General features: G+C 38.3%; 1 protein-coding gene across 4 annotated transcripts in view; it reads right to left on the reverse strand.

The window, feature by feature from the left end:
* Positions 1-26,856, reverse strand: part of RPS6KC1 (ribosomal protein S6 kinase C1) — a 220,753-nt gene that overhangs the window by 147,807 nt on the left and 46,090 nt on the right. For all 4 annotated transcript variants that reach the window (XM_065878173.1, XM_065878185.1, XM_065878179.1 and 1 more), the window contains one exon: positions 6,901-7,016. In XM_065878173.1, the coding sequence (XP_065734245.1) occupies positions 6,901-7,016 (116 nt within the window). The remainder of the gene's footprint in view (positions 1-6,900; positions 7,017-26,856) is intronic.

Genomic DNA, 26,856 nt, shown 5'->3' on the forward strand with positions numbered 1-26,856 from the left:
AACAGATATTTACATAAAACTCCACCTGACAACAAAATATACGCTCCTTTCAATGTTGCTAGGAAATAAATCAGGTCTTAGTAAATTTTAAAGGAATGAAATCACACAATGTATATTTTCTTTTTTTTTCTTTTTATAAATTTATTTATTTATTTTTGGCTGTGTTGAGTCTTCACTGTTATGCGTGGGCTTTCTCTAGTTGTGGCGCGTGGGGGCTACTCTTCATTGCGGTGCACATACTTCTCATTGCAGTGGCTTCTCTTGGTGTGGAGCGTGGGCTCTAGGCACGCGGACTTCAGTAGTTGTGGCATGTGGGCTCAGTAGTTGTGGCTCACAGGCTCTAGAGCGCAGGCTCAGTAGTTGTGGCACACGGGCTTGGTTGCTCCGTGGCATGTGGGATCTTCCCAGACCAGAGCTCGAACCCGTGTCCCTTGCATTGGCAGGCAGATTCTTAACCACTGAGCTACCAGGGAAGTCCACAATGTATATTTTCTGACCACAACCACAAGAAAACAAAATTAGAAATCAACAACAGATGAAACTTTAAGAAATCCACAAATATTTGGAAATTAAAGAACATGTTTCCAAATAACCAATGGGTCAACAGAAAAATCATAAAAGTAATCAGAAAATACTTTGAACTGAATAAAAGTGAAAATAAAACCAAAATTTATGGGATGAGGCTCAAACAATGCTAAGAAGAAAATTTATAGCTGTAAATGCCTGTTAGACAAGAAGAACCATCTCAAATCAATAACTTAAGCTTCAGATTTAAGGAATTAAAGAATTAGATAAAGAGCAAAGTAAACCCAAAGCATGCGAAAGGAAGGAAACAGAGTTTAGAACAGAAATCAGTGAAATGAAATAGAAAAACAGAGAAAAAAATCAATGAAACCAAGTTAATCCTTTGTAAAGATCAACAAAAATATCAAACTTTTAGCTAGACAGGTCAAGAAAAAATAGATAAGACACAAATTACCAAAATCATGAATGAAAGAGGGGACATCACTACCATACCTATAGAAATTTAAAACATTGGAAGGAACACTATGAACAAATTATAGAATTTAGATGAAAACTCCTAGGAAGATACAAGTTAACAAGCTGATTCAAGAAGAAAGAGAAAATTAGAATAGACCTACAACAAGAAAATGAACTGAATTAGAAATTTAAAATCTTCCCACATCAATTCCACTCCTAGGTATATAACTAAGAGAAATGAAAAAATATGTCCACACAAAAACTTATATGCCAGTATTCATAACAGCATCAGTCATAATAGTCAAAAGGAGAAGACAATCTATATGTACAACAACTGATGAATGGATAAACTAAATTTGGTATATCCATGGATCCATACAAAGGAATATTATAAGAAGTATAAAAAAAGGAATGAAGTATGGATACAGGCTATAACATGGATAAACCTTTAAAGTATAATGCTAAATGAAAAAATACAATTCCATTCATAATAGCAACAAAAGAATAAAATATTTCGTAATAAATTTAACAAAAGACATGCCAGACTTATACCTGAAAATGGCAAAACATTGCTGAGACAAATTAAAGAACACAAATAAATGGTGAGTTATTTCACGTTCATAGATTAGAAGACAATATTGTTAAGATAACAATCCTCCCCAAGCTGAACTACAGATTTAATAAAATTCCAATCAAAATTTCATCGGAATTTTCTGTTGATATGGACAAGCTGATACTAAAACATTTTATGAAAATTCAAAGGAATCAAAATTGCCATAACATCTTTGAAAAATACAAATAAAGTGGGAAAACTTACACTTTCTGATTTCAAAACATATTATAAAGCTACAGTAATCAAGAGAGTATGTACTGGTAAAAGAACAGGCACATAGATCAACAGAAGATGTCAAAAGTCCAGAAATAAAGCGTTACATGTATAGTCAATTCTTTTTCAGCAACAGTGCCAACATACTTCAATAGGGAAAGGATAGTCTTTTCAACAAACAGTGCTGAGACTATTTGATATTCAAGTGCCAAAAGATTAATTTAGACTGTTACTTCACACTATACACAAAAATTAACTGAAAATGGATCACAGACTTCCAGAAAGGAATGTAGGAGAAAATTCTCTTGACTTTGGATTAATCAAAGAGATCTTAGATATGACAACAAAAGCATGATTCAGAAAAGAAAAAAAATGGTAAATTATACTTCATCAAAACTAAAAACTTTTGCACATCAAATGACACCTTTAAGAAAATGAAAAGACAAGCCATACACTCGGAGAAAATATTTGCAAATCACGTATCTAATAAAGAACATGTATCCAGATTACATTTGGAACTCTGCCTGCCAATGCAGGGGACACGGGTTTGATCCCTGCTCCGGGAAGATCCCACATGCCACGGAGCAACTAAGCCTGGGTGCCACAACTACTGAAGCCTGCAGGCCCTAGAGTCCACGCATCACAACGAAGAGTAGCCCCTGCTCGCCGCAACTAGGGAAAGCCTGCACCTAGCAACGGAGACCCAACACAGCCAAAAGTAAATTAAAAAAAAAAAAAATCACACAATACCAAGTGTTGGTGAGGTTACGAAACTGAAATTAATACTACAGTGAGACACCATTATACACATAGTTATATTTTTTAAAGCACACGATACCAAGTGCTGATGAGGTTGTAAAAGAACCAGAGCCATCATACATTGCTGGGGAATGGTGAAGTCACTTCGGAAAACAGTTTGGCAGTTTCTTAAAAACATAAACTTACCGTAAGACTCAGCAATTCCACTGCTCAATATCTACCTGATATATGTTTTCTATATGAAATGAAATTAGAACATTTTCTCACACCATATACAGAAATAAACTCAAAATGGATTAAAGACTTAAATGTTAGACTGGAAACTATAAAACTCCTAGAAGAATACACAGGTGGAACATTCTTTGACATAAATCATAGCAATATTTTTTTGGATCCATTTCCAAAGGCAAAGGAAACAAAAGCAAAAATAAACAAACGGGACCTAATTAAACTAAAAAGCTTTTGAATAGCAAAGCAAACCATCAACAAAACGAGAAGACAACCTACTGACTGGGAGAAAACACTTGCAAATGATATGACCAATAAGGGGTTAATATCCAAAATACATAAAGAGCTCATACAACTCAACATCAAAAAAACAGTCAACCCAATTAAAAACTGGGCAGAAGACCTGAATAGACATTTTTCCAAAGACATACAGATGGCCAACAGGCACATGAAAAGATGCTTAACATCATTAATCATGAGAGAAATGCAAATCAAAATCACAATGAGACATCACCTCACCCCGTCAGAATGGCTATCATCAAAAAGACCACAAATAATGTTAGCAAAGATGTGGATAAAAGGGAACCCTGTGCATTGCTGATGGGAATGTAAATTGGCGCTGCAACTGAAGAAAACAGTGTGGAGGTTTCTCGAAAAACTAAAAACAGAACTACCATATGACCCAGCAGTTCCAATACATCCAAAAAAAACAAAAACATAATTCAAAAAGATATATAATTTATGTCATAGAGTGTTCTGCCTATGTTTTCCTCTAAGAGTTTGGTAGTGTCTGGCCTTACATTTAGGTCTTTAATCCATTTTGAGTTTATTTTTGTGTATGGTGTTAGGGAGTGTTCTCATTTCATTCTTTTCCATGTAGCTGTCCAGTTTTCCCAGCACCACTTATTGAAGAGGCTCTCTTTTCTCCATTGTATACTCTTGCCTCCTTTATCAAAGATAAGGTGACCATATGTGTGTGGGTTTATCTCTGGGCTTTCTATCCTGTTCCATTGATCTATATTTCTGTTTTTGTGCCGGTACCATACTATCTTGATCTGTAGTGAGGTGGATGGACCTAGAGTCTGTCATACAGAGTGAAGTAAGTCAGAAAGAGAACAAATACCGTATGCTAACACACATATATATATGCAATCTAAAAAAAAAATGGTTCTGATGAACCTAGGGGCACGACAGGAATAAAGACACAGACATAGAGAATGGACTTGAGGACACGGGGAGGGGGAAGGGGAAGCTGGGACGAAGTGAGAGAGTGGCATGGACATATATACACTACCAAATGTAATATAGATAGCTAGTGGGAAGCAGCTGCATGGCACAGGGAGATCAGCTCGGTGCTTTGTGACCATCTAGAGGGGTGGGATAGGGAGGGTGGGAGGGAGACGCAAGAGGGAGGAGATATGGGGGTATAAGTATGCATATAGCTGATTCACTTTGTTATACAGCAGAAACTAATACAACACTGTAAAGCAATTATACTCCAACAAAGATGTTTTAAAAAAAAAGATATATGCACCCCAATGTTCAGAGTAGCATTATTTACAATGGGCAAGATATAGAAGCAACCTAAGTGTCCATCAACAGATGAACAGATAAAGAAGATGTGGTGTGTATATATACAATAGAATACTACTCAGTCATAAAAAAGGATGAAATTTTGCCATTTGCAACAACATGGATGGACTCGGAGGGTGTTATGTTTAGTGAAATAACTCAGAAAGATAAAGACAAATACAGTATGATATCACTTATATGTGAAATTTAAAAAATAAAACAAACTGATGAATATAACAAAAAAGAAACAGACTCGGATAGAGAGAAACAGTGATTATGATTGGGGAGAGGAAAAGGGGGAAGAACAAAATAGGAGTAAGGGATTCAGAGGTACAAACTACTATCTATAAAATAAATAAGCTACCAGGATATACTGTACAACACAGGGAATGTAGCCAATATTTTATAATGATTATAAATGGAGTAAAACCTTTAAAAATTGTGAATCACTATGTTGTACACCTGAAACTTATATAATGTTGTAAATCAACTATACCTGAATTTAAAAATATATATATATGTGGAAAAAGAAACTTTGTTGTATGAGACAAATAAACCCTTTTCTTGTTTAAGATAATATGGTGAGTTTTGCTGTTGTTATTGTTTACCTGCAGCTAAATAACCTTCAAAGACCATATTTACTGATCTCTACGTAAAGAAACTAAGCATCACTGTTGTGATATTACCAAATCAGTATTTCTCTCCTGGCAAGCACACTGCTTAAGATATCTCCAAATATTTTCCAAGACTAGCTTGACTTCTCTTAAACTGCCCAATTTTTTCTTCCTTTCCTTTTGTTTCTCATTCCACAAAGCCTAAAAATAAGTGTCTTCCAGCAACAGTTACAATTAGGAATTCCCAGACCCAAAAGAAATAGAATGAGCAGCTAGCTTTCATTTAAATTGTTCAGTCTATGATCTGACCTCTGTATCCCTTTTTTAGCCCTTGGCATGTGTTAATTTCCAAGACTGCCTTTCACAATTTCTATAGAGCAATATTCTTCTTGCTTACTAATGCTGCCATGGGATTTCCCTGGTGGCACAGTGGTTAAAAACCCACCTGCCAATGCAGGGACACAGGTTTGAGCCCTGGTCCAGGAAGATCCCACATGCCACAGAGCAACTAAGCCTGTGCACCACAACTACTGAGCCTGCGCACTAGAGCCCGGGAGCCGCAACTACTGAACCCGTGTGCTACAACTACTGAGCCCGTGTGCTACAACTACTGAAGCCCGCGCGCCTAGAGCCCATGCTCCGCAGCAAGAGAAGCCACCACGATGAGAAGCCCGCACACCACAATGAAGAGTAGCCCCCGCTCGCCACAACTAGAGTAGCCCCCGCTCGCCACAACTAGAGAAAGCCCACGTGCAGCAACGAAGACCCAATGCAGCCCAAAAAATTAATTAAAAAAATAATAATAAATAATGCTGCCTTTTTCTAAAAGCATAGATTCGCTGCCACATAGAAACAGTTGTATTTAGTAAAGAGCTAAATACTGTATCAATTTGACTTGGCCTTTTATCCTAAATATCTGCATTAGGTCATGAGCAGAAGCCAAATTTATCATCTCAGCCGCGTTTGCAGAGTAATGAAAAATTAAGAATTAAGTCAATCAGCAAGAATCTTATTGTTACTACAAACTTTTCTACTACTCTATTTCTAAGTCGTAAGTTTATAATATCTTTCAAAAGATCAACTTCCTTCAGTAAACTAAAATAGGTCATAAAAAAAATAAATTCCTTTTGTAGATCCTTTGGTATATCCTTTTGTAAGATCCTCATATACCTTGCTGCCTATATGGTCTAAGAAATGACATATATACAATTGAGTAGATTTTTAGTTAAAGAAGGGAAAAAATAATTATGGCACAATCATCTAGCTTTTTTCTAGAGAGCTAAATGAAATAGGAAAAGACATTAATACTATAAATAAAGACATTGATATTAACCAACAACTAGCACAGGTTCAATACAAAATAAGCTAGAAAATTATTATTTAAAATGATAATGAACGCAGAATGAAGGCATTACATGTCAAGAAACTTAAAACACTACTATCCAAACATCTGTGGTAATACAACTTGTACTAGTCTACCTCTTTAAGTTGTACGGTGACTATTTTTGTTCTATCTTTACACAGCTTAGTCTAATTAGAACAAATTTAATATAGACTAACAGAAAAGAAGCCTACTACTGAAAGACACCTCAAAAAGTGAAGAAAACTACTGGAGTTTCATCATATTTAAACATTTTAATGTATTTCAATTATGATGGAGTAAATTAGATAATCTCTAAACCCTCAGCATCAATTTTTTTTAATCTGTGAATCGAAAATTATATACAGTTCTACATGAGAAACAGAAGACATGCCATAGACATTGTTATTTAGCTATTAACTTCTACTTACTTTAGTAAATTATGAAATTCAAAAGTAAATGACATTTTGTTTTAAAAACAACTTGAATCTTGCTTTACTACAAATTAGAAAACAAAGACATTTAATAAAATACAAAATATTCCAGAAAGAACACCAAACCTTGAAAAAATCTTCAAGCTGTTTACTGTTATAAAGAGCAGGAATATTGGCAGAGAACTGTAGCAGATCTTCAGCACACTGTCTCCTCTCTTCAATAACAGTTTCATCAAATCGTCCTAGAATTAAATAAGAATCAACACTTAAGGAAAGAAAGATCAAACACTGATTTATGTTAGTTTATGTTCACAATTTAGAAAGCAGCAGCAGGCCTATCACTGCCTATTTGCTCTGCTTATCAGGCAAACTTCTGAAGTCAAATCTAGTCTCTACAATTGGAATCAGTAGTGCTCCCACCAGAAAAGAAAATAATGTTTCTGATAAAACAAGAGGCAGAGCTGTCAACTAGTAAATAAATAATGCAGTGATAATCTAAAGCCTGTCAATATAAAAAACTTACCATTTAAGAGGCTGCTAATTTGAAACTAAAGTTGAAAGCAGAATTAATAAAGAACTCAAATGCTTTTCTATAGTAATTTAATACTGTAATTACTCATATAATTTTCCCTTTCCCACTCTTTTTTGATTTATAAACGGAGCTGAAGAGAGAAAATTATGAGAACATCTGTATGTCAGTGGGGTCAAAAACCTCAGCTTGAAGCAAAAAGCTTTCAAGCCAAATTCCATGTGTGATGCTGTCAGTGTACATGAAAGCACACTTGTGAGAAAAAAGAGAACACACACAGCACAGTGAGCTCTGGTTTGCAAGGTGATCGAAAGGTGGTTTTCAAAGAATTTTTTTTAATGATATATACAGTTTGAATGCTGATAAGACATTCTCAAATATGACCATTTTGTACTACTCTCAGATAAGATTACCGGTTGGCATTTGTCACATGCCATGTATCATACTGATTGCAATTTAGGTTCAAAAAAATACAAAATCAAAAGAGCAACACATCCCATACTTAAGTGGCTTCGCAAAATGTTAACAGAAAACTGAGGTATAAAGAGATTCCTAGTTATAGGCACCACAACTTATTGGAAGTAAGTCAACTTCTTTGCAGTTATCACTACAAAGAAGCAAATGAAAGAAAGGGAGGAAAAAAAGAAACAGATGGACTAAAACAGAGCCCTCACTTGCTTTAGTCAAAGCATTAAACTACATCTGAGAGTACAAAGGGAAAAGAGGTTACTTTTGCAGTGCCACACTTCCTGCAGTAGCTCAACAAGTATTTAATATAACTATAAAGTAAGGAAATTTATTTTTTTACTAACTTTTTAAAATATCACCTCTATTTTCCACCCACTCAGAAACACAATTAATGATTAAATTTTGGTGTGCTAACTAAAGTTGTGCCAACTCTCTACTCTCCCTTGTTTATGGGGAAATCTGTTTCAAAATGCTCAACTCTATTGTAAAAACACATATTTACAAAAAAGATGTTCTAAACTAGGAAATGTCACATCTAATCCAACATACTTTAATTTAAAACCAGCCCTTATGTGTAAGATTATACTATATCCCAGCTAAAAAACTGGACATAATAAGTAGACTTTGTGGAAAATAACAGATTGAGGTTCAATCATGTTGATTTTAATCATGATATCACCTTAAAATGGTTAACAATGTTTTATAGAAAGTGAACAGGTTTTTTCTATGGAATGTAAATAAGCAAGGTAGCATGATCACATTAAAAATGCTTGTCAACCTAAAGATAAAAAAGAGAGAGAGAGAGAGATTCCTAGTTATACTACCCACGGCAAGAATTTGAAACTGAACCACTAAATACCTCAGCTCAATGTGTCTCATGCTTATGGTGAAATGTCTACTTCATGATAACTAAAAGAAATGGTTTTAGAGTTCGACCTGGGTTCAAACTACTTGCTCTATCATTCACTAGCTATAAAATCTTAGGCAGATTATTTCCTAATTTACAAAATGGAGAAAATGTACTTAAATGTACATTAAAATGTACTTAAAATGAGCAGTTCCATATCAGGCACATAGTAAGCACTTAATAAACCAATCATGGTGTCTTTAAATCTTCAAATACCATCATAGTGTCTGGCATACAGAACATGCTAATATATTTTTGTTGACTGTATGAGTGAATAATAAAAGCACAGAAACACTTTCTAACACAAAGAACTATCTTACAGTGGAACATTCTATCCTAGAAGATAGTCATCTTTCACTGAGAAGAAATTTTAGGGACTTCCCTGGTGGTCCAGTGGTAAAGAATCCGCCTTCCAATCAATCCCAGGTCGGGGAACTAAGATCCCACATGCTGCAGGGAAACTAAGCCGTGCACCACAACTATTGAGCATGCATGCCACAACTAGAGAGCACGCATGCCACAACTACAGAGCCCACGCACTCTGGAGCCTGCACGCCACAACCAGAGAAGAGAAAACCTGCACACCACAACTAGAGAGCAGCCTGCGTGCCGCAACGAAGATCCCACGTGCTGCCAGACCCGACACAGCCAAAAAAAGAAAGAAAGAAAAGGAAATTTTAACAGTGGGTCCATAAACAACTCCCTATGCTTAATGGATGGGTTACAACAATCCTACCAAACTCCACACATATGTCCACAGATACATTTTTCTAGGGAAAAGATCTGTAACTTGTATCAGCATCCTCAAAGAGCCCAGGCCCAGTAAAGGTTAGCAGGCAAGTGGCAATCAATTAGAGGATTCCTAACATTCAGTATGCTACTTCATTTACTTTGGGATAGCCAGCTGCTATCCCCATATCTGTTCTCGCCTTCTTTCTAAGTAAAATAATCCCCAATTTCTAACTAGGTACATGGCGGCCCAGGGGAAAAAAAAAAAAAAAGACTATAATTTCCATCTTGCCTTGCAGTTACATGTGGACACGGACTAAATTCTGGCCAATAACATATAAACAATAGTTATTTTGCAGATTACCAGAAATCTCTTTAAGAGACAACTGATATACACCCTCACCTCCCCACCTCCCACTTTTTCTTCTATCTCCTTTTCCCTTTCCAAGAAGGACTATGATGTGGGAGGTTAAAAATGATATAGCAACAAGGCAGGAGCTTGGATTCCTGATTATTTTGGAGCTGCCCTGCCTCCTATGCTGCCCTGCATAGCCTACCTCCAGAGCTTATGCCATGAGAAAAAAATTGACGTCTATCTGGTTTTAAGTTTTGTCACAAGTAACCAAATCTAATATAATCCATTATGCTAAATCTACTTTCCTATTAGTTCCCAGTTCATACGCAACAAGTACATTAAATTAAATTCTTCCAATGACAAAAAACACATCTAAAATGACGCTGCTAGCATACCTATCAATAATATTATCTGGAAACAAACTTCTAAGAGCCCTAACATGTAGAGCAAATTCTGTGGCCTGAAAACAATCTAAGATATTCAATCTTGGGAAAAAAACCGCAGGCCAAACAGGTTAAAATGACAGCTAAATGTCCAGTATTCCTTGTTTTGCCTAAATAATAAATTAAGTATGCATCGGTGCTTATGATTATTGTCCAACATATTTATCCTTTAAACAAAAAAGTAAACTGCAGTACCTGTAAATTAGTATTTATGTGAGCATCTGCAATCTCAGAACAGAAATCCAGAAAATGCACACATTATATTATGCTTCAACCCACAAGACCACCTGATATTATCTTTAAATGAACCAACAACTTGTTGAAAAATTTTAATGAAAAACTTCCTAATATTTGATGACATCCTAAAAAAGTCTCATTTACTGGCTGAAACAAATACATAAAAATTTAGCCACTTTAATCCTAGTGTGATCAATGACTCATCCCACCTCCCTATTAAACTAGATTTAAATGCTTAAGCAACAAGCATATCACTTCTAAATAGAATAAACATGTCAAAAGTGTGTCTTTGTTATATTTCTATTGATCTATGCATTTCTATTCCACTAAACTTGGACAAGCAGAGATGAAATAGAACATTTTTCAGAATGGAGTAAAACCAAAATTAAAGGCTAATGCATTAAAAGGTTCAATTACACTGAATCCTATCATCAGAACTAATATGATGAAAGAACATGCTCACTTCTTTGTTCCTAAGATATTTCAAAATAACAACAACAAAAAACAGTATTGGCAGCACGAAGATAAGCAGATGAATTTTAATGCAGTAACTACTGGCCCTAATATATGTTACAAAGCCACCTAATTTGAAAATTAGATTAAGAGTTAGCAAGATTCTAATGGTAGACAACACACTAATGGCTATTCTCAAATTGTTAATCTTTTAATATCATCAACCTCCCTTAAAAGGCAACAACAAAGAGAAATTAATAAACAGGTGCCTCTCTTAACAGTGCTTCAAATTTCCATTCACAGGAATGGAAATTTTTTTATTTTCCTGTGAACAGAGTAGAAAATTTATATGTAATTGTGATAGAAAATGTAAAACAAATTTTTCCTGAGGTTTATTATACAATATTACATATTACATACTATATTATTTGTGTGTGAGTATGTACATATTATCTTTAAGCCACTCCACCACCTCCAAATTACTGAACAGTGGTCTGCTATTAAAAGCTGCAGAAGGAAAATTAAACCAAAACCTTCTAACAAAGCTGGTAAAGCATCGGAAATAAAGTCTCTCTCTTTGATTTATAAGCTGCCTTTGAGATTTTCTCTATGTTTTTTTTAATTACGTAGAACACCTCCTGAAAGCAGCGTTCACAACTTTTTTTAAATGCAAATGCCGGTGACCAAAAACTGATTATAAAAAACTAAAAGTTATCCTTGACCAGTAAGAAACTAGCCAGAAAAGCTTGGTGCTAATTCTTAACTGTATTAAAAATTCATTCACAGAGTAAAAAGAAAAAGAGGGAGGCCAACGTTCTCAGGTGTGAATTCCCTCTAGTCAACAGCACGAAGAACATACTTCTAGTTAAACAAGCTGGATTTAAGACTCCGAGAAAGTATACTATGGGGAACCCTGAGGCATTTCACTAAGAGGGTGTTAGAAAGGACTTACAGGATTTGAGCCTGTGTTAGGTGCTTTGGGGAAAGATTCAAAGAAGTGGGGCTTTGTTTGCCCTGGCTTGGATGCTGTCAGGAAGTAGGAGTAATCTATGATTCTGTTAATTCTATCTAATTCTATGATTCTATGATTTTAATAAATCTTACTATGAGGCAAGAAGAATGAACAGAGGCTAAGGCTGTGATTTATAAGAAAAAAAGCTGTAGTCATCACGATAGCCAGGATGAAGATATGCTTGATCATTTTTGTGACTTGAAAAATGTTTTTGTCTGTGTTCAGACATGATTACAGAGTGGTCTCGTTTTAGTCTTGATCCAAGGACACAGAGTGGCCTTGTCTAATGTTCCTGTTCTGTGAAACTGCTTACGTTCAACAGAAGAACAGCACAGCCAGGCCAACTTTAAGAAACACCAAAGTCAACCAAATAGGTAGTGTCGGGCCAGTTCTTTCTTAGATCTGTCAGGAACTGCTTTGCCTTTCTCACAGGAAATCATAGTGTGAGGAGAGATGTAACAAAGCAAACAAAAAACAATGATCTAATCATGAGAAAACAATCAGATCAAGATTGTGAAACCTACAAAACAACTGTCTCATACTCTTTAAAAATGTCAATGTCATGAAAGACCAAAAAAATGCATAAGGAATAGTCTAGATTAAAGAAACAAACCTAGAGGCATAATCCTGGATCCAAAAAAGAAAAAAATCTAAAAAAAACATTTTTAGAATAACTGGAAAAATCTGAATATTGACTACATATTTGATAATAGTATTATATCAATGCTAAATTCCTTGAGTGCTAAATTCCTTGAATAATATGGTATTGTGAATATAGGGGAAATATGGGAAGTAGGGATGAAATGTCACAATATCTCCAACTTATTCTCAAGTGCTTCAGTAAAAAAATGATACACACACACAGAGATACAGGAAAATGTGGCAAAATGTTCATCAGTGAACTTGGACAAAAGGTATATAAGTGTTCACTACACTGTTCTTTAGGGTCTTTTGGTAAATTTGAAAATTCTACAAGTTAAAAAAAATTGGAGAAAAATAAAATGAGTTAAGTGTCATATTGGTGAGATGTAGAACCAAAAGGGGAAAACAACTAACTCAGCCTAAAGGAAACAGAACTTCCTAGAAGATGAGACAGCTAAAAATCTTAAAGGCTAACCAGAACGTTCTCAGTGGAACAGTGCAACACTGAAGAAGGAGACAGAGAAAGTGCAGTATATTGGAGGAAAGGCAGACCGAGCAACAGATGAGCGCTAACAGTAGCTGACGTTGTGTCAAGCACTGAGCTATACACACTACAGATATGATCCTCAGAACAGGAAGCTGTAATCCCTAACTCACCAATAAAAAAATAGGCTCAGACGTTAATTTGTACAAGATCACACTGTTAAGTAAATAATGGAGAGAAGATTTGGGCCTAAATCTATCTGACTCCAAAAGGCATGTTCTTTTCACTGTAACACTAGAAGAGTAACTACATATCCAATGGTTCTGTAAATTACAATAGGACTCTCTTTTGCAGCTGAGGCTTATGCACTAAAAATGTGAGAATAGCTAAAAGACAGATGATTAACCAACACTTCCCTCCATACAACCACAGCTGCTGCCTGCAAGGTTCACTGCAACTATAAGTATTACAAATGGACTGTACCATTTATTGAAAGAGATAAATTGCTCACTTACTAAGATTAATAAGAAAATTTCACTCTTTAATATATAAGGATGTGGAGAAAAGCTGAAAATAATCCACTAGCAACAGACAATAATAGCTAAGAACCTCAACCAATTCCGAAGCCACTCCCTTTCACCCAGTGACAAGCTTATTGTTTAAGAAGCCGGGCTGTACATCTCCCAACATTAAAGTCACAGCTACTTGGGTGCAGTTGAATTCCACAGTACAGAACATATAAGGCAGAAAGTAAAAATATCCCTCCACCCACATCATCACAGGTTATACACATTAGGTATGACTTCACACAAATATGTATGTCTATTTAAACACAGATGGGATCTTACAAAACATATTGCTATGCAACATTTGTTTTCTGTATCTTAAAAATATATATTGGACATCTTTCTATATCAGTCTATCTCAAATAGCTGCAGAATTCTATTTATTGGCTAAATTATGGCACATCCATAGAATCACACAGTGGGAAAATTCAGTGTCAGTATTGAAAATGTTTCAAGGAAACCCATGTGTATATACATATATGTGTGTTCATATATGTGCTGTGTGTTCTCAAAGTTTGGTCCACAGACAGCTGGGGGTCCCCCCGAGGGCCTTTTAAGGGATCAACAAGGTCAAAACCATTTTCATAATAATACCAAGACAGAAGTTGCATTTTTCACCACATTGACATTTGCACTGATAATCTAAAAGCAATGGCAGTAAAACTGCTGACCTCTTGGCATGAATCAAGACAAAACTATACTTACTAGTACTCATATTCCTTATTGCCACTCACTCATATTAAATTTTTTTAAATGCCAGTTTCACGTGAGAATGTCCTTGATGAAGCAGTAAAAATTATTAACTTTATTAAACCTCAATCCTTGAGACCATTTCTATTTTTTTTTTCTTTATTTTTGGCTGCGTCGGGTCTTAGTTGCAGCGTGCAGGCTCTTTGTTGTGGTGCGCGGGCTTCTCTCCAGTTGTGGCGTGCAGGTTTTCTCTTATGTAGTTGTGACGTGCAGGTTCCAGAGGACTCTGTAGTCTGTGGCATGTGGGCTCTAGGTGAGACATGAGAGCTCAGTAGTTGTGGCACACGGGCTTAGTTGCCTGTTCCAGTTCCCTGACCAGGGATCGAACCTGTGTCCCCTGCATTGCAAGGTGGATTCTTTACCACTGGACCACCAGGGAAGTCCCTGAGACCATTTCTTTTTAAAAGTCTATGGGTAAAAAAAAACTATAACTACTCAGACTTGGATATTTGACAGATATTCTCTCAAAAATAAACAGCCTAACACTTCAAGTAAAACAACCAATGGCATTGTTTTCAGTGATGAAATTCAAGCTGTCAATTCACTATAAGCTTGACAGCTTCGCAATACTTAAAAAATGTCCTTTAGAGATCTGTGATGATATTAACAATTTTTGATATACAATGAAATGGGTCAACATTTTCAAGATCTGCATAACTCAAGGAACCCATCTTTTTCAAATGATCAATGCATGATGCTACAAGCTCATGCATAAGTAAAATATCCATTCAAATCTAAGACAGACCAGATGGATTTTTTTTTTTAATTTTTTACGTTTATTTTTTTTTTTGCCTGTATTGGGTCTTCGTTGCTGCACCTGGGCTTTCTCTAGTTGTGGTGAGTGGGGGCTACTCTTCGTTGAGATGTGTGGGCTTCTCATTGTGGTGGCTTCTCTTGCTGAGAAGCACGGGCTCTAGGAGTGCGGGCTTCAGCAGCTGCAGCACACAGGCTCCGTAGTTGCGGCACGCAGGTCCTACAGCATGGGCTTCAGTAATTGCAGTACGTGGGCTCAGCAGTTGGAGAGCACGGGCTCTAGGGCGTGCGGGCTTCAGTAGTTGTGGTGCATGTGCTCAGTAGTTGTGGCTCACAGGCTCTAGAGCACAGACTCAGTAGTTGTGGCCCATGGGCTTTGTTGCTCTGCAGCATGTGGGATCTTCCCGGACCAGGGATCGAACCCATGTCCCTGCATTGGCAGGCAGATTCCTAACCACTGCACCACCAGGGAAGTCCCCAGACTAATGGATTTTAATACAACAAAGTACCAAAGGTTCATTGACAGGGTTTCAGATTCTATAATGCAATTAAACCTTTAAGAAATTACTGCTGTGGGGGGGCAGGGTCAAGATGGCAGAGTGGGAGGACGCAGAGTTTGCATCCCCCCACAACTAGGGCACCTAACCAGATGCTGGTGGGGGACCTAAACACCCAAGGGGACAAGAGGAACCCCCAAGTGATAAGGTAGGACATAGGGGGGAGCAAGGGGGGAGGAGAAGTAGAGGCCGAACGGGAACAGCACCCCTGAGGGGTGGCTGGGGTAGGGAAGAGGTTCCCAAGCCTTCAGAGACCCTTGGGGATTCAGAGGATCAGAGGGGAAAGCGGCTAGCGTTTCCCCTGCCCAGTCGGGCCCTGGGAAGCCTGCTGGGGTCCCAGGCCAGGTTCTCTGCCCTCCGAGGCCACTTCTGGCCACGTGGGTCCTGGGGGCGTGGGAGGGACGGTGGGGAAAGAAGAGGAGAGGCGAATGGGGAGGGACCCTCAGGGATCGGAGGATCAGGGAGGTAACGCAGCTTGCATTTCCCCCACCTAGGCAGGCCCCGGGAGGCCTGCTGGGCTCCCTGGCCTGGTCCTCTACCTTGCAGGGCACCCTCCAACCGTGTGAGCCGTAGGGGCATGGGAGCAAGGTGGTGGGGGGAAAGGAGAGAGGAAGACAAGGGACCCTCCAGGAATGGAGGATCGGGAGGAACGTGCCTAGCATTTCCCCTGCCCACTCGGGCCCGGAGAGCCAGCTGGGGTCCCAGGCCTGGTCCTCGATCATCCAAGATCCCCTCCAGCCATGTGGGTCCTAGGGGCGTGGCAGGCGGAGGGGGGGAGAAGAGTAGAGGTGAACGGGGAGGGACACTCTGGGATGGGAGGATCAGCGGGGAGAAGCGCGGCTAACATTTCCCCAACCAATCCGACCCTGGGGACCCTGCTGAGGTCCTGGGCTTCATCATCCACACTCCGAGGCCAGAGGCACTCCAGGGCCCCTCTGGCTGCACTGAGCCTATGCCCCGCCCCCATCCTCCCAGGGCTGTGGGTCCTAAACCTAGACCCCACCCCCACCTAATCCAAACCCCTCCCTAAGCCCCACCCCCCACAGCCAAGGCCTTTTCTGCTTGTTTTTCTTTTCCCTCTTTCTTGCTACTGTGGATCTGTCTTATCTTGTTATTGTTTCATCTATATTTTTTATAACATATCTGTTAGTTTTCTAATCTTATTTTATTTTTTACTCTTTGTTATTGTCTCCTCCCTTTTTTTTTCTTTGCCACCCAACGTGGCTTGCGGGATCTTGGTTCACGGGCCAGGGGTTGGGCCTGAGCCCCTGTGCTAGGAGCTCTGAGTCCGAACCACTGGACTAACAGAGAACCTCAGACCCCAAGGAATATTAATCAGACTGAGGTCTCCCGGAGGTCCTCATCTCACCACCAACACCTGGCTCTACCCAACAGCCTACAAACTCCAGTGCTGGAAGCCTCAGGCCAAACAACCAGTAAGACAGGAACACAGTGCCACCCATTAAAAAAAAAAAAAAAAAATGAGACAACAAAAAACCATGTTACAGGTAAAGGAGCAAAGTAAAAACCTACGACCAAATAAATGAAGAGGAAATAAGCAACCTACCTGAAAAAGAATTCAGAGTAATGATAGTACAAATGATCCAAAATCTCAGAAACAGAATGGAGGCACAGATCAAGAAAATACAAGAAATATTTAAGAAAGACCTAGACGAACTAAAGAACAAACAGAGATGAACAACACAATAAATGAAATTAAAAATACACTAGCAGGAATCAACAGCAGAATAACTGAGGCAGAAGAATGAATAAGTGAGCTGGAAGACAGAATGGTGGAAATAACTGCAGAGGAGCAGAATAAAGACAAAAGAATGAAAAGAATTGAAGACAATCTCAGAGACCTCTGGGACAACACTAAACACACCAACATTCCAATTATAGGGGTCCCAGAAGAAAAGAAAAAGGAAGGGTCTGAGAAAATATTCGAAGAGATTATAGTCAAAAACTTCCCTAATGTGGAAAAGGAAATAGCCACCCAAGTCCAGGAAGCACAAAGAGTCCCATACAGGATAAACCCTAGGAGAAACACACCAACACACATATTAATCAAACTATCAAAAATTAAATTCAAAGAAAAAAAATATTTAAAGCAGCAAGGGAAAAGCAAAAAATAACATACAAGGGAATCCCCATGAGGTTATCAGCTGGTTTTTCAGCAGAAACTCTGCAGGCCAGAAGGGAGTGGCAGGGTATACTTTAAGTAATGAAAGAGGAAAACTTAACAACCAAGATTACTCTACCCAGCAAGGATCTCATTCAGATTTGATGGAGAAATTAAAACCTTTACAGACAAGCAAAAGTTAAGAGAATTTGGCACAACCAAACCAGCTTTACAACAAATGCTACAGGAACTTATCTAGGTGAAGAAAAAGACCCACAGAAACAAACCTAAAATAATTAAGAAAATGGTAATAGGAACATACATATTGATAAATACCTTAAATGTAAATGGATTAAATGCCCCAACCATAAGACACAGACTGGCTGAATGGATACAAAAACATGACCTGTATATATATGCTGTCTACAAGAGACCTACTTCAGACCTAGGGACACATACAGACTGAAAGTGAGGTGATGGAAAAAGATATTCCATGCAAATGGAAATCAAAAGAAACCTGGAGTAACAACAGTCATATCAGATAAAATAGACTTTAAAATAAGACTGTTACAAGTGATAAGGAAAGACACTACATGATGATCAAGGGAACAATCCAAAAAGAAGATATAACAATTATAAATATTTATACACCCAACATAGGAGCACCTCAATATATAAGGCAAATGCTAACCATAAAAGGAGAAATCAACAGTAACACAATAATTGTAGGGGATTCTAACACCCCACTTACAGCAACGGACAGATCATCCAAACAGAAAATAAATAAGGAAACACAAGCTTTAAATGACACAACAGACCAAATAGATTTAATTGATATTTATAGGAGAGTCCACCCGAAAGTGTCAGAATACACTTTCTTCTCAGTGCACACAGAAGATTCTCCAGGATAGATACATCTTGGGTCACAAATCAAGCCTTGGAAAGCTTAAGAAAACTGAAATCGTATCAAGCATCTTTTCCAACAACAAGGCTATGAGATTAGAAATCAATTACAGGAAAACGACTGAAAAAATCACAAATACATGGAGGCTAAACAGCGTGCTACTAAATAACCAAGAGACCACTGAAGACAACAAAGAGGAAATTAAAAATACCTAGAAACAAATGACAATGAAAACACGACGACCCAAAACCTATGGGACACAGCAAAAGCAGTTCTAAGAGGGAAGTTTATAGCAATTCAACCTCACCTCAAGAAACAAGAAAAATCTCAAATAAACAATCTAACCTTACACTTAAAGCAACTAGGGAAAGAAAAACAAAGAAAACCCAAAGTCAGTAGAAGGAAAGAATTCATAAATATCAGAGCAGAAATAAATAAAACAGAAACGAAGGAAACAATAGCAAAGATCAATAAAAGTAAAAGTTGGTTCTCTGAGAAGATAAACAAAATTGATAAACCTTTAGCCAGATTCATCAAGAAAAAAAGGGAGAGGGCGCAAATCAAAAAAATTAGAAATGAAATAGGAGAAATCACAACTGACACCGCAGAAATACAAAGGATTATAAGAGACTACTACAAACAACTATATGCCATTAAAATGGACAACCTCAAAGAAATGGACAAATTCTTGCAAAGGTACAATTTTCCAAGCATGAACCAGGAAGAAATAGAAAATATAAACAGACCAATCACAAGCTCTGAAGTTGAAACTGTGATTAAAAATCTTCCAATAAACAAAAGCCCAGGACCAGATGGCTTCACAGGCGAATTCTACCAAACATTTAAAGAAGAGCTAACACCTATCCTTCTTAAACTCTTCAAAAAAATTGCAGAGGAAGGAACACTCCCAAATTTGTTCTATGAGGCCACCATCACCCTGATACCAAAACCAGAAAAAGATATCACAAAAAAAGAAAATCACAGATCAATATCACTGATGAACACAGACACAAAAATCCTCAACAAAATACTAGCAAACAGAATCCAACAACACTTTAAAAGGATCATACATCATGATCAAGTGGGATTTGTCCCAGGAATGAAAGTATTCTTCAATATATGCAAATAAATCAATGTGATACACCATATTAACAAATTAAGGAATAAAAACCATATGATCATCTCAATAGGTACAGAAAAAGCTTCTGACAAAATTCAACACCCATTTATGATAAAAACTCTCCAGAAAATGTGCACAGACAGAACCTACTGCAACATAATAAAGGTCATATATGACAAACCCACACCAAACATCATTGGTGATAAACTGAAAGCATTTCCACTAAGACCAGGAACAAGACAAGGATGTCCACTCTTGCCACTCATTCAACATAGTTTTGGAAGTCCTAGCCATGGCAATCAGAGAAGAAAAAGAAATGAAACGAATACAAATTGGAAAAGAAGTAAAACTGTCACTGTTTGCCGATGACATATTATACATTAAAAATCCTAAAGATGCCACCAGAAAACTACTAGAACTAATCAATGAACTTGGTAAAGTTGCAGGATACAAAATTAATGCACAGAAATCTCTTGCATTCCTACACACTAACAACGAAAGATCAAAAAGAGAAATTAAAGAAACAATCCAATTTACCATCGCAACAAAAAGAATAAAATACCTAAGAATACACCTACCTAAGGAGGCAAAAGACCTGTACTCAGAAAACTATAAAACGCTGATGAAAGAAATCAAAGATGACATAAACAGATGGGAGAGATACACCATGTTCTTGGATTGGAAGAATCAGATTTGTGAAAATGATTATACTACCCAAAGCAATCTACAGTTTCAATGCAATCCCTATCAAATTACCAGTGGCATTCTTCACAGAATTAGAACAAAAAATTTTTAAATTTGTATGGAAACACAAAAGACCCTGAATAGCCAAAGCAATCTTGAGGGAAAAAAACATGGAGCTGGAGGAATCAGGCTCCCCGACTTCAGGCTATACTACAAAGCTACAGTAACCAAGACAGCATGGTACTGGCACAAAAACAGAAATATAGATCAGTGGTACAGGATAGAAAGCTCAGAGATAAACCCACACACATATAGTCACCTACTTTATGACAAATAAGTCAAGAACATATAATGGAGAAAAGACAGCCTCATCAATAAGTGGTGCTGGGAAAACTGGACAGCTACATGTAAAAGAATGAAATTAGAACACTCCCTAACACCATACACAAAAATAAACTCAAAATGGATTAAAGACATAAATAAATGTAAGACCGGACACTACAAAACTTTTGAGGAAAACAAAGGAAAAACACTCTTTGACATAAACCACAGCAATATCTTTTTTGACCCACCTCCTAGAGTAATGAAAATAAAACCAAAAATAAACAAATGGGACCTAATGAAACTTAAAAGCTTTTGCACAGCAATGGAAACAATAAACAAGATGAAAAGACAACCCTCAGAATGGGAGAAAAAATTTGCAAATGAAGCAACAAAGGATTAATCTCCAAAATATACAAACAGCTCATGGGGCTCAATATCAAAAAAACAAACAACCCAATCAAAAAATGGGTGGAAAACCTAAATAGACATTTCACCAAAGATGACATACAGATGGCCAAGAGGCACATGACAAGATGCTCAACATCACTAATTATTAGAGAAATGCAAATCAAAACTACAATGAGGTATCACCTCACACTGGTCAGAGTGGCCATCATCAAAACATTTATAAACAGTAAATGCTGGAGAGGGTATGGAGAAAAGGGAACCCTCTTGCACTGCTGGTAGGAATGTAAATTGGTACAGCCACTATGGAGAACAGTATGGAGGTTCTTTAAAAAACTAAAAATAGAACTACCGTATTACCCAGCAATCCTACTACTGGGCATATACCCTGAGAAAACCATAATTCAAAAGGACACATGTACCCCAATGTTCATTGCAGCACTATTTACAATAGCCAGGACATGGAAACAACCTAAATGTCCAATGACAGATGAATGGATAAAGAAGATGTGGCACATATATACAATGGAATATTACTCAGCCATAGAAAGGAACAAAATTGGGTCATCTGTAGAGATGTGGATGGACCTAGAGTCTGTCAGTCAGAATGAAGTAAGCCAGAAAGAGAAAAACAAATATCATATAGTAACACATATATGTGGAATACAGAAAAATGGTAGAGACGAACCTATTTGCAGGGCAGGAATAGAGATGTAGATGTACAGAACAGACATGTGGACCCAGGGGGTGATGGGGAAGGTGGGCCGAATTGGGAGACTACGATTGACATATATACACTACCATGCATAAAACTGATAGCTAGTAGGAACATGCTATAAAGCACAGAAAGCTCAGTTTGGTGCTCTGTGACAACTGAGATGAGTGGGATGGGGGGGCGGGGGAGGGAGGTCCAAGGGGTAGGAGATATAGGTAGACATACAGCTGATTCATTTCATTCTACAGCAGAAACTAACACAACATTCTAAAGCAATTATACTCCAATTTTAAAAAATGTTAATAAAAGAATAAGAAATTACCGCTGTCTACTCAGTCACAGAAAAGAATAAATTTTGCCATATGTAACAACATGGATGTACCTGGAAAGTATTATGCTTAGTGAAATAAGGCAGAGAAAGACAAATACTGTATATTTTCACTTACATGTAGAATCTAAAAAATAAAACAAACAAATGAGTATGACAAAACAGACACACAGATACATAGAACAAACTAATCGTTACCAGTGGAGACAAGGTTGAGGGGAGGGGCAATATAGGAGTAGGGAATTAAGAAGTACAAACTACTAGGCATAAAATAAATAAGATACAAGGATGTAATGTACAGCACAGAGAATATAGCCAACATTTTATAACTTCAAATAGACTATAATTTTTAAAAATATCAAAGCACTATGTTGTACACCTGAAACTAACATAATATTGTAAATCAGCTAGACTTCAATAACAGAAAAAAGGAGGAATTTACCACTGTCAAGCTCTATGTATCAAAGAATATCTTCAATTATCTGAAGAGCTATTAAAATACTCCTCCCTTTTTCAACTACATCATCTGTGTGACCCTAAATTTTCGTCATATACTTCAACCAAAACCACCACCACAGACTGAATCCAGAAGCAGATACAAGAATCAGCTGTTGGGACTTCCCTGGTGGGGCAGTGGTTAAGAATCCGCCTGCCAAGGTAGGGGACATGGGTTTGAGCCCTGGTCCGGGGAGATCCCACATGCCACAGAGCAACTAAGCCCGTGCACCACAACTACTGAACCTGCGTTCTAGAGCCCGCAAGCCACAACTACTGACACCCTAAAGCACGCCTAAAGCCCGTGCTCCGCAGCAAGAGTAGCCACCGCGATGAGAAGCCCACACACCGCAATGAAGAGTAGCCCCTGCTCGCCGCAACTAGAGAAAGCCCGCACAGCAAAGAAGACCCAACGCACCAAAAATAAATAAATAAATTTATTTTAAAAAAAAGAATCAGCTGTCTTCTTTTAATACAGGCATTGGAGGTTCGCAAAAGTAAACTAATAGTACTCCTCTAGTTTTTTTGCTTTGGAAAAATCATTTTTCATAAAAATATTAACATGTTAAGTGTGTTTTTATTCTTAATTTAGTACAATAATATTTTTAAACTTCTAGTATGGTAAATATTAAGAGATATAACCAAATACAATCTTCAAGCTTCAATAATTTTTAAGAGTGTAAAGGAGACTTCTGAAGCCAAAGCGTCTAATAATCTGATAAATATCTCCTGTGTAGACATGAGAATAGATGTGTAGTAAAATTTACCAAAAACAGGAAAAGGTATATTCCAAATTGTCCTCCCCAGCCTGGTCAAATTTCTACTCTTCCTGTATCTATTTCCCCATAGTAGCTATAATCAAACTTTTAAATTTCTGCCATGAGACTGACTTTTTTTTTTTGCGGGGTGGGGCTGCATTGGGTCTTTGTTGCTGTGTGCGGGCTTTCTCTAGTTGCGGCGAGCAGGGGATACTCTTTGTTGTGGTGTGCGGGCTTCTCATCGCAGTGACTTCTCTTGTTGCAGAGCACGGGCTCTAGGTGCGAGGGCTTCAGTAATTGTAGCACACAGGCTCAGTAGTTGTGGCTCGCAGGCTCTAGAGCATAGGCTCAGTAGTTGTGGCTCATGGGCTTAGTTGCTCCACTGCATGTGGGATCTTACCACACCAGGGCTCAAACCTGTGTCCCCTGCCATTGGCAGACGGATTCTTAACCACTATGCCACCAGGGAAGCCCGTGACTGACTTTTAATATCATTGCCTATAGCTACTCCAATTCTTAAATCTTCACTCATTTTCTTTTTACTCAATTTATTTTTCAAGCATTTATATGTTAGGCATGGTCCTACATGCTGAAGATATATCCATAAGTAAGACTAGAGCAGTCTCTAAACAACACAGCTTAGAGTTGAAAGGGGGAGGAAAAGACAGTTAAGTACAACATGAGGGAGGTTTCTTTACTTTCAGAATACAAAAGAAAAAAAACTTTTTGATGTGGATTTAGAAGTATGATTCTTAAAACTCCTCAGATTAGTCTATTTTTAAATTATTTGCATCTTCATAATAAAAGTAGAGTGTCACAAGATTTAAAAACTTGACAGTAAGAATGCCACATCCGAAAGCACTTCTGGATCATGATGCTCACCTCAACTATGAGACTCGAAGTTTCTTAGAAGACAGAGATTGAGTCATTGTATCCACAGTGCTTATTTCTAAAATGTTTCTTGAATTAAATGTGCCCATAAAATTTCCAGATAATTGGGCTTCCCTGGTGGCGCAGTGGTTGAGAGTCCGCCTGCTGATGCAGGGGACAGGGGTTCGTGCCCCGGTCCGGGAAGATCCCACATGCTGCGGAGCGGCTGGGCCCGTGAGCCATGACCGCTGAGCCTGCGCGTCCGGAGCCTGTGCTCCGCAACGGGAGAGGCCACAACAGTGAGAGGCCTGTGTACCACAAAAAAAAAAAAATTTCCAGATAATTAAGAGCTAAATTGAAATTTATCAGAGAAGACTCTATTAATAACAGATTTGTGGCATGTAACCAGCTGCAACTTTAATCAGGACAGGTGTCAAGAAAAAACATAGGGAACCATAGATCTTGGATAGTAACTATGAACAAAAGGCAACAGAAATGTGGAGCACCAACGGAATGTCTGGACTCAAAGGCCAAAAGCAAGCAGTCAAAAGTTAATAGCCTATGATAACAAAGAGTTTGTGGATCCCCCTAATGCTTAATAGAACGGAATGAATGGATGGACCCATCAGGACTAATGGTTCTATTGCTAGTGACCAGCTGCCCACATCCCTCAATTGTTTTTCACCTTTTTAATTATGCATCCAAGATACTTCTTGCTATTACTTATATTTCAAAATATCACAAATTGTTAATATTTAGTATTTATTAAAATTAAATAATTGTAGCAAGCAGCTTTCGATGACCACTTTATCCTGGCATAAATGCCACTGATGTTGCTATACTATATAAGATTCTCTGCATCTTGTGCCCATATCTCAAGGAGCTGTTACGTGCTACATATCCTGAGGAAGCAGGTGTGAAGCTCAGTTAGTACTGTGGTCCTGCAAACAAATCAGAATGAAGAAATCCCTGTGCCACGTGGACTCTTAGCCAATGGAGACAAGATAACATCAGATCACCCAGAATTCTTCTAAAATGAAAGACAGACAGTAGGGTTCAGTCAGGAGATCAAAACCACACAGTAATTGGAACAGGAAAAGTTTAATATAAAGAATTATTAACCATGACAATGGAAAAATGAAACTCTAAAGTGAAAAGAGAACTCTAAAGAATACCCCAGGGTACCCAAGGAAGAAAAAAATTGGAAGGGGAAAGCCCTCCCCAAGGTTAGGACTCAGATCTTCTTGGAAAAGGTATGGTTAGAGCCACTGGATGGGGGAGACATTTGCTGGGTTTCCCGGGCCAGAACTGGTCCACAGTTGCCAGGAAAGACCCCTGCAGACTTCAGAAGGGACAAGTCTGGCGGGTGGGCAACGAGAAAGTCACAGTGCTGGGAGCCCACTCACAAGCAAGGTAATGCAAGGCCTGGGAGACACAGTGGCAGTGTCGGGAAGGCCACAGGAAATGACTTTCTGAAGTAATAAAGGCAGGCCAAAGCTGTCAGACATGCATGGAGAAGGAGGGGGCATCAAGAATCTGTTCACCTGCAGGGCAACAAGGCCTTAGGTCTACAGTGTCCCTGTCAGGAGGGGTACAGAGTGCTAGCAGGCTGAAGCTGAGAGGCAGGTACACAGAGGAAGTCAGAGTCTGAAGCCCATTCTCCAGTAGGTCTGGGGGACCTTGGTGTGCTCAGCTAGATGGCCATCAATTGGCTGGGGCCGCAAGCTTATCAGGAGCCTGAGCTCTAGGTATACAGCTGAGGCAGATGCCTCTGGCAACGGTGCAGCAAAAGCAAACTGAAAAACAAAGCCCATAGAACACTGGAAAGAAGAAGAAAAGATCTCACCCTCCCACAATGCCCCTCCAGTGTCCTCCACTGTGAAGCTTAACTGCATACTCACTGTAAAGGAAAATGCTTACAGAGCCCAAGCCATTAATGCAGAACGGGAAATGAAAGAAGGGACCTGAAGGGGAACTCCCTGGAGGTCCAGTAGTAAGGACTCTGCGCTTTTACTGCCGAGGGCACGGGTTCAAACCCTGGTTGGGGAACTAAAAACCTGCAAGCCTCGCAGCATGGCCAAAAAAAAAGAAGGGACCTGAAGCTAAGAGGCAATAAATGGATAATTGGCACGGCTTCTTAAAACCAAGAAGTACCAATGTAAGAGCCCCAGGAATTCCAGGGTGATCCTGAAAGGCAGCAATTTCCCCAATGTTGATGAGAAATATAGTTGGTATCAGAACATACTCTCTAAAGCCATTATATGAAGATCAACATGGTATAGAAACAGGAATTAATGTAAGAAGAGACAAATAAATGCCACAAAAGAAAAAAACCTTTAATTCATGGCAACGCATATGAAAAGTATAACAAAGATTTCACTAGGAAAAATATGGATTATTTAATAAATGATCTTAGATACCTAACCATCTGAAAGAACAGTAAAATGGAGTATCATCTGACATCCCATTCAA

The sequence above is a fragment of the Phocoena phocoena genome, chromosome 1 (genome assembly GCF_963924675.1).
Source record: "Phocoena phocoena chromosome 1, mPhoPho1.1, whole genome shotgun sequence".
Lineage (NCBI taxonomy): Eukaryota > Metazoa > Chordata > Mammalia > Artiodactyla > Phocoenidae > Phocoena > Phocoena phocoena.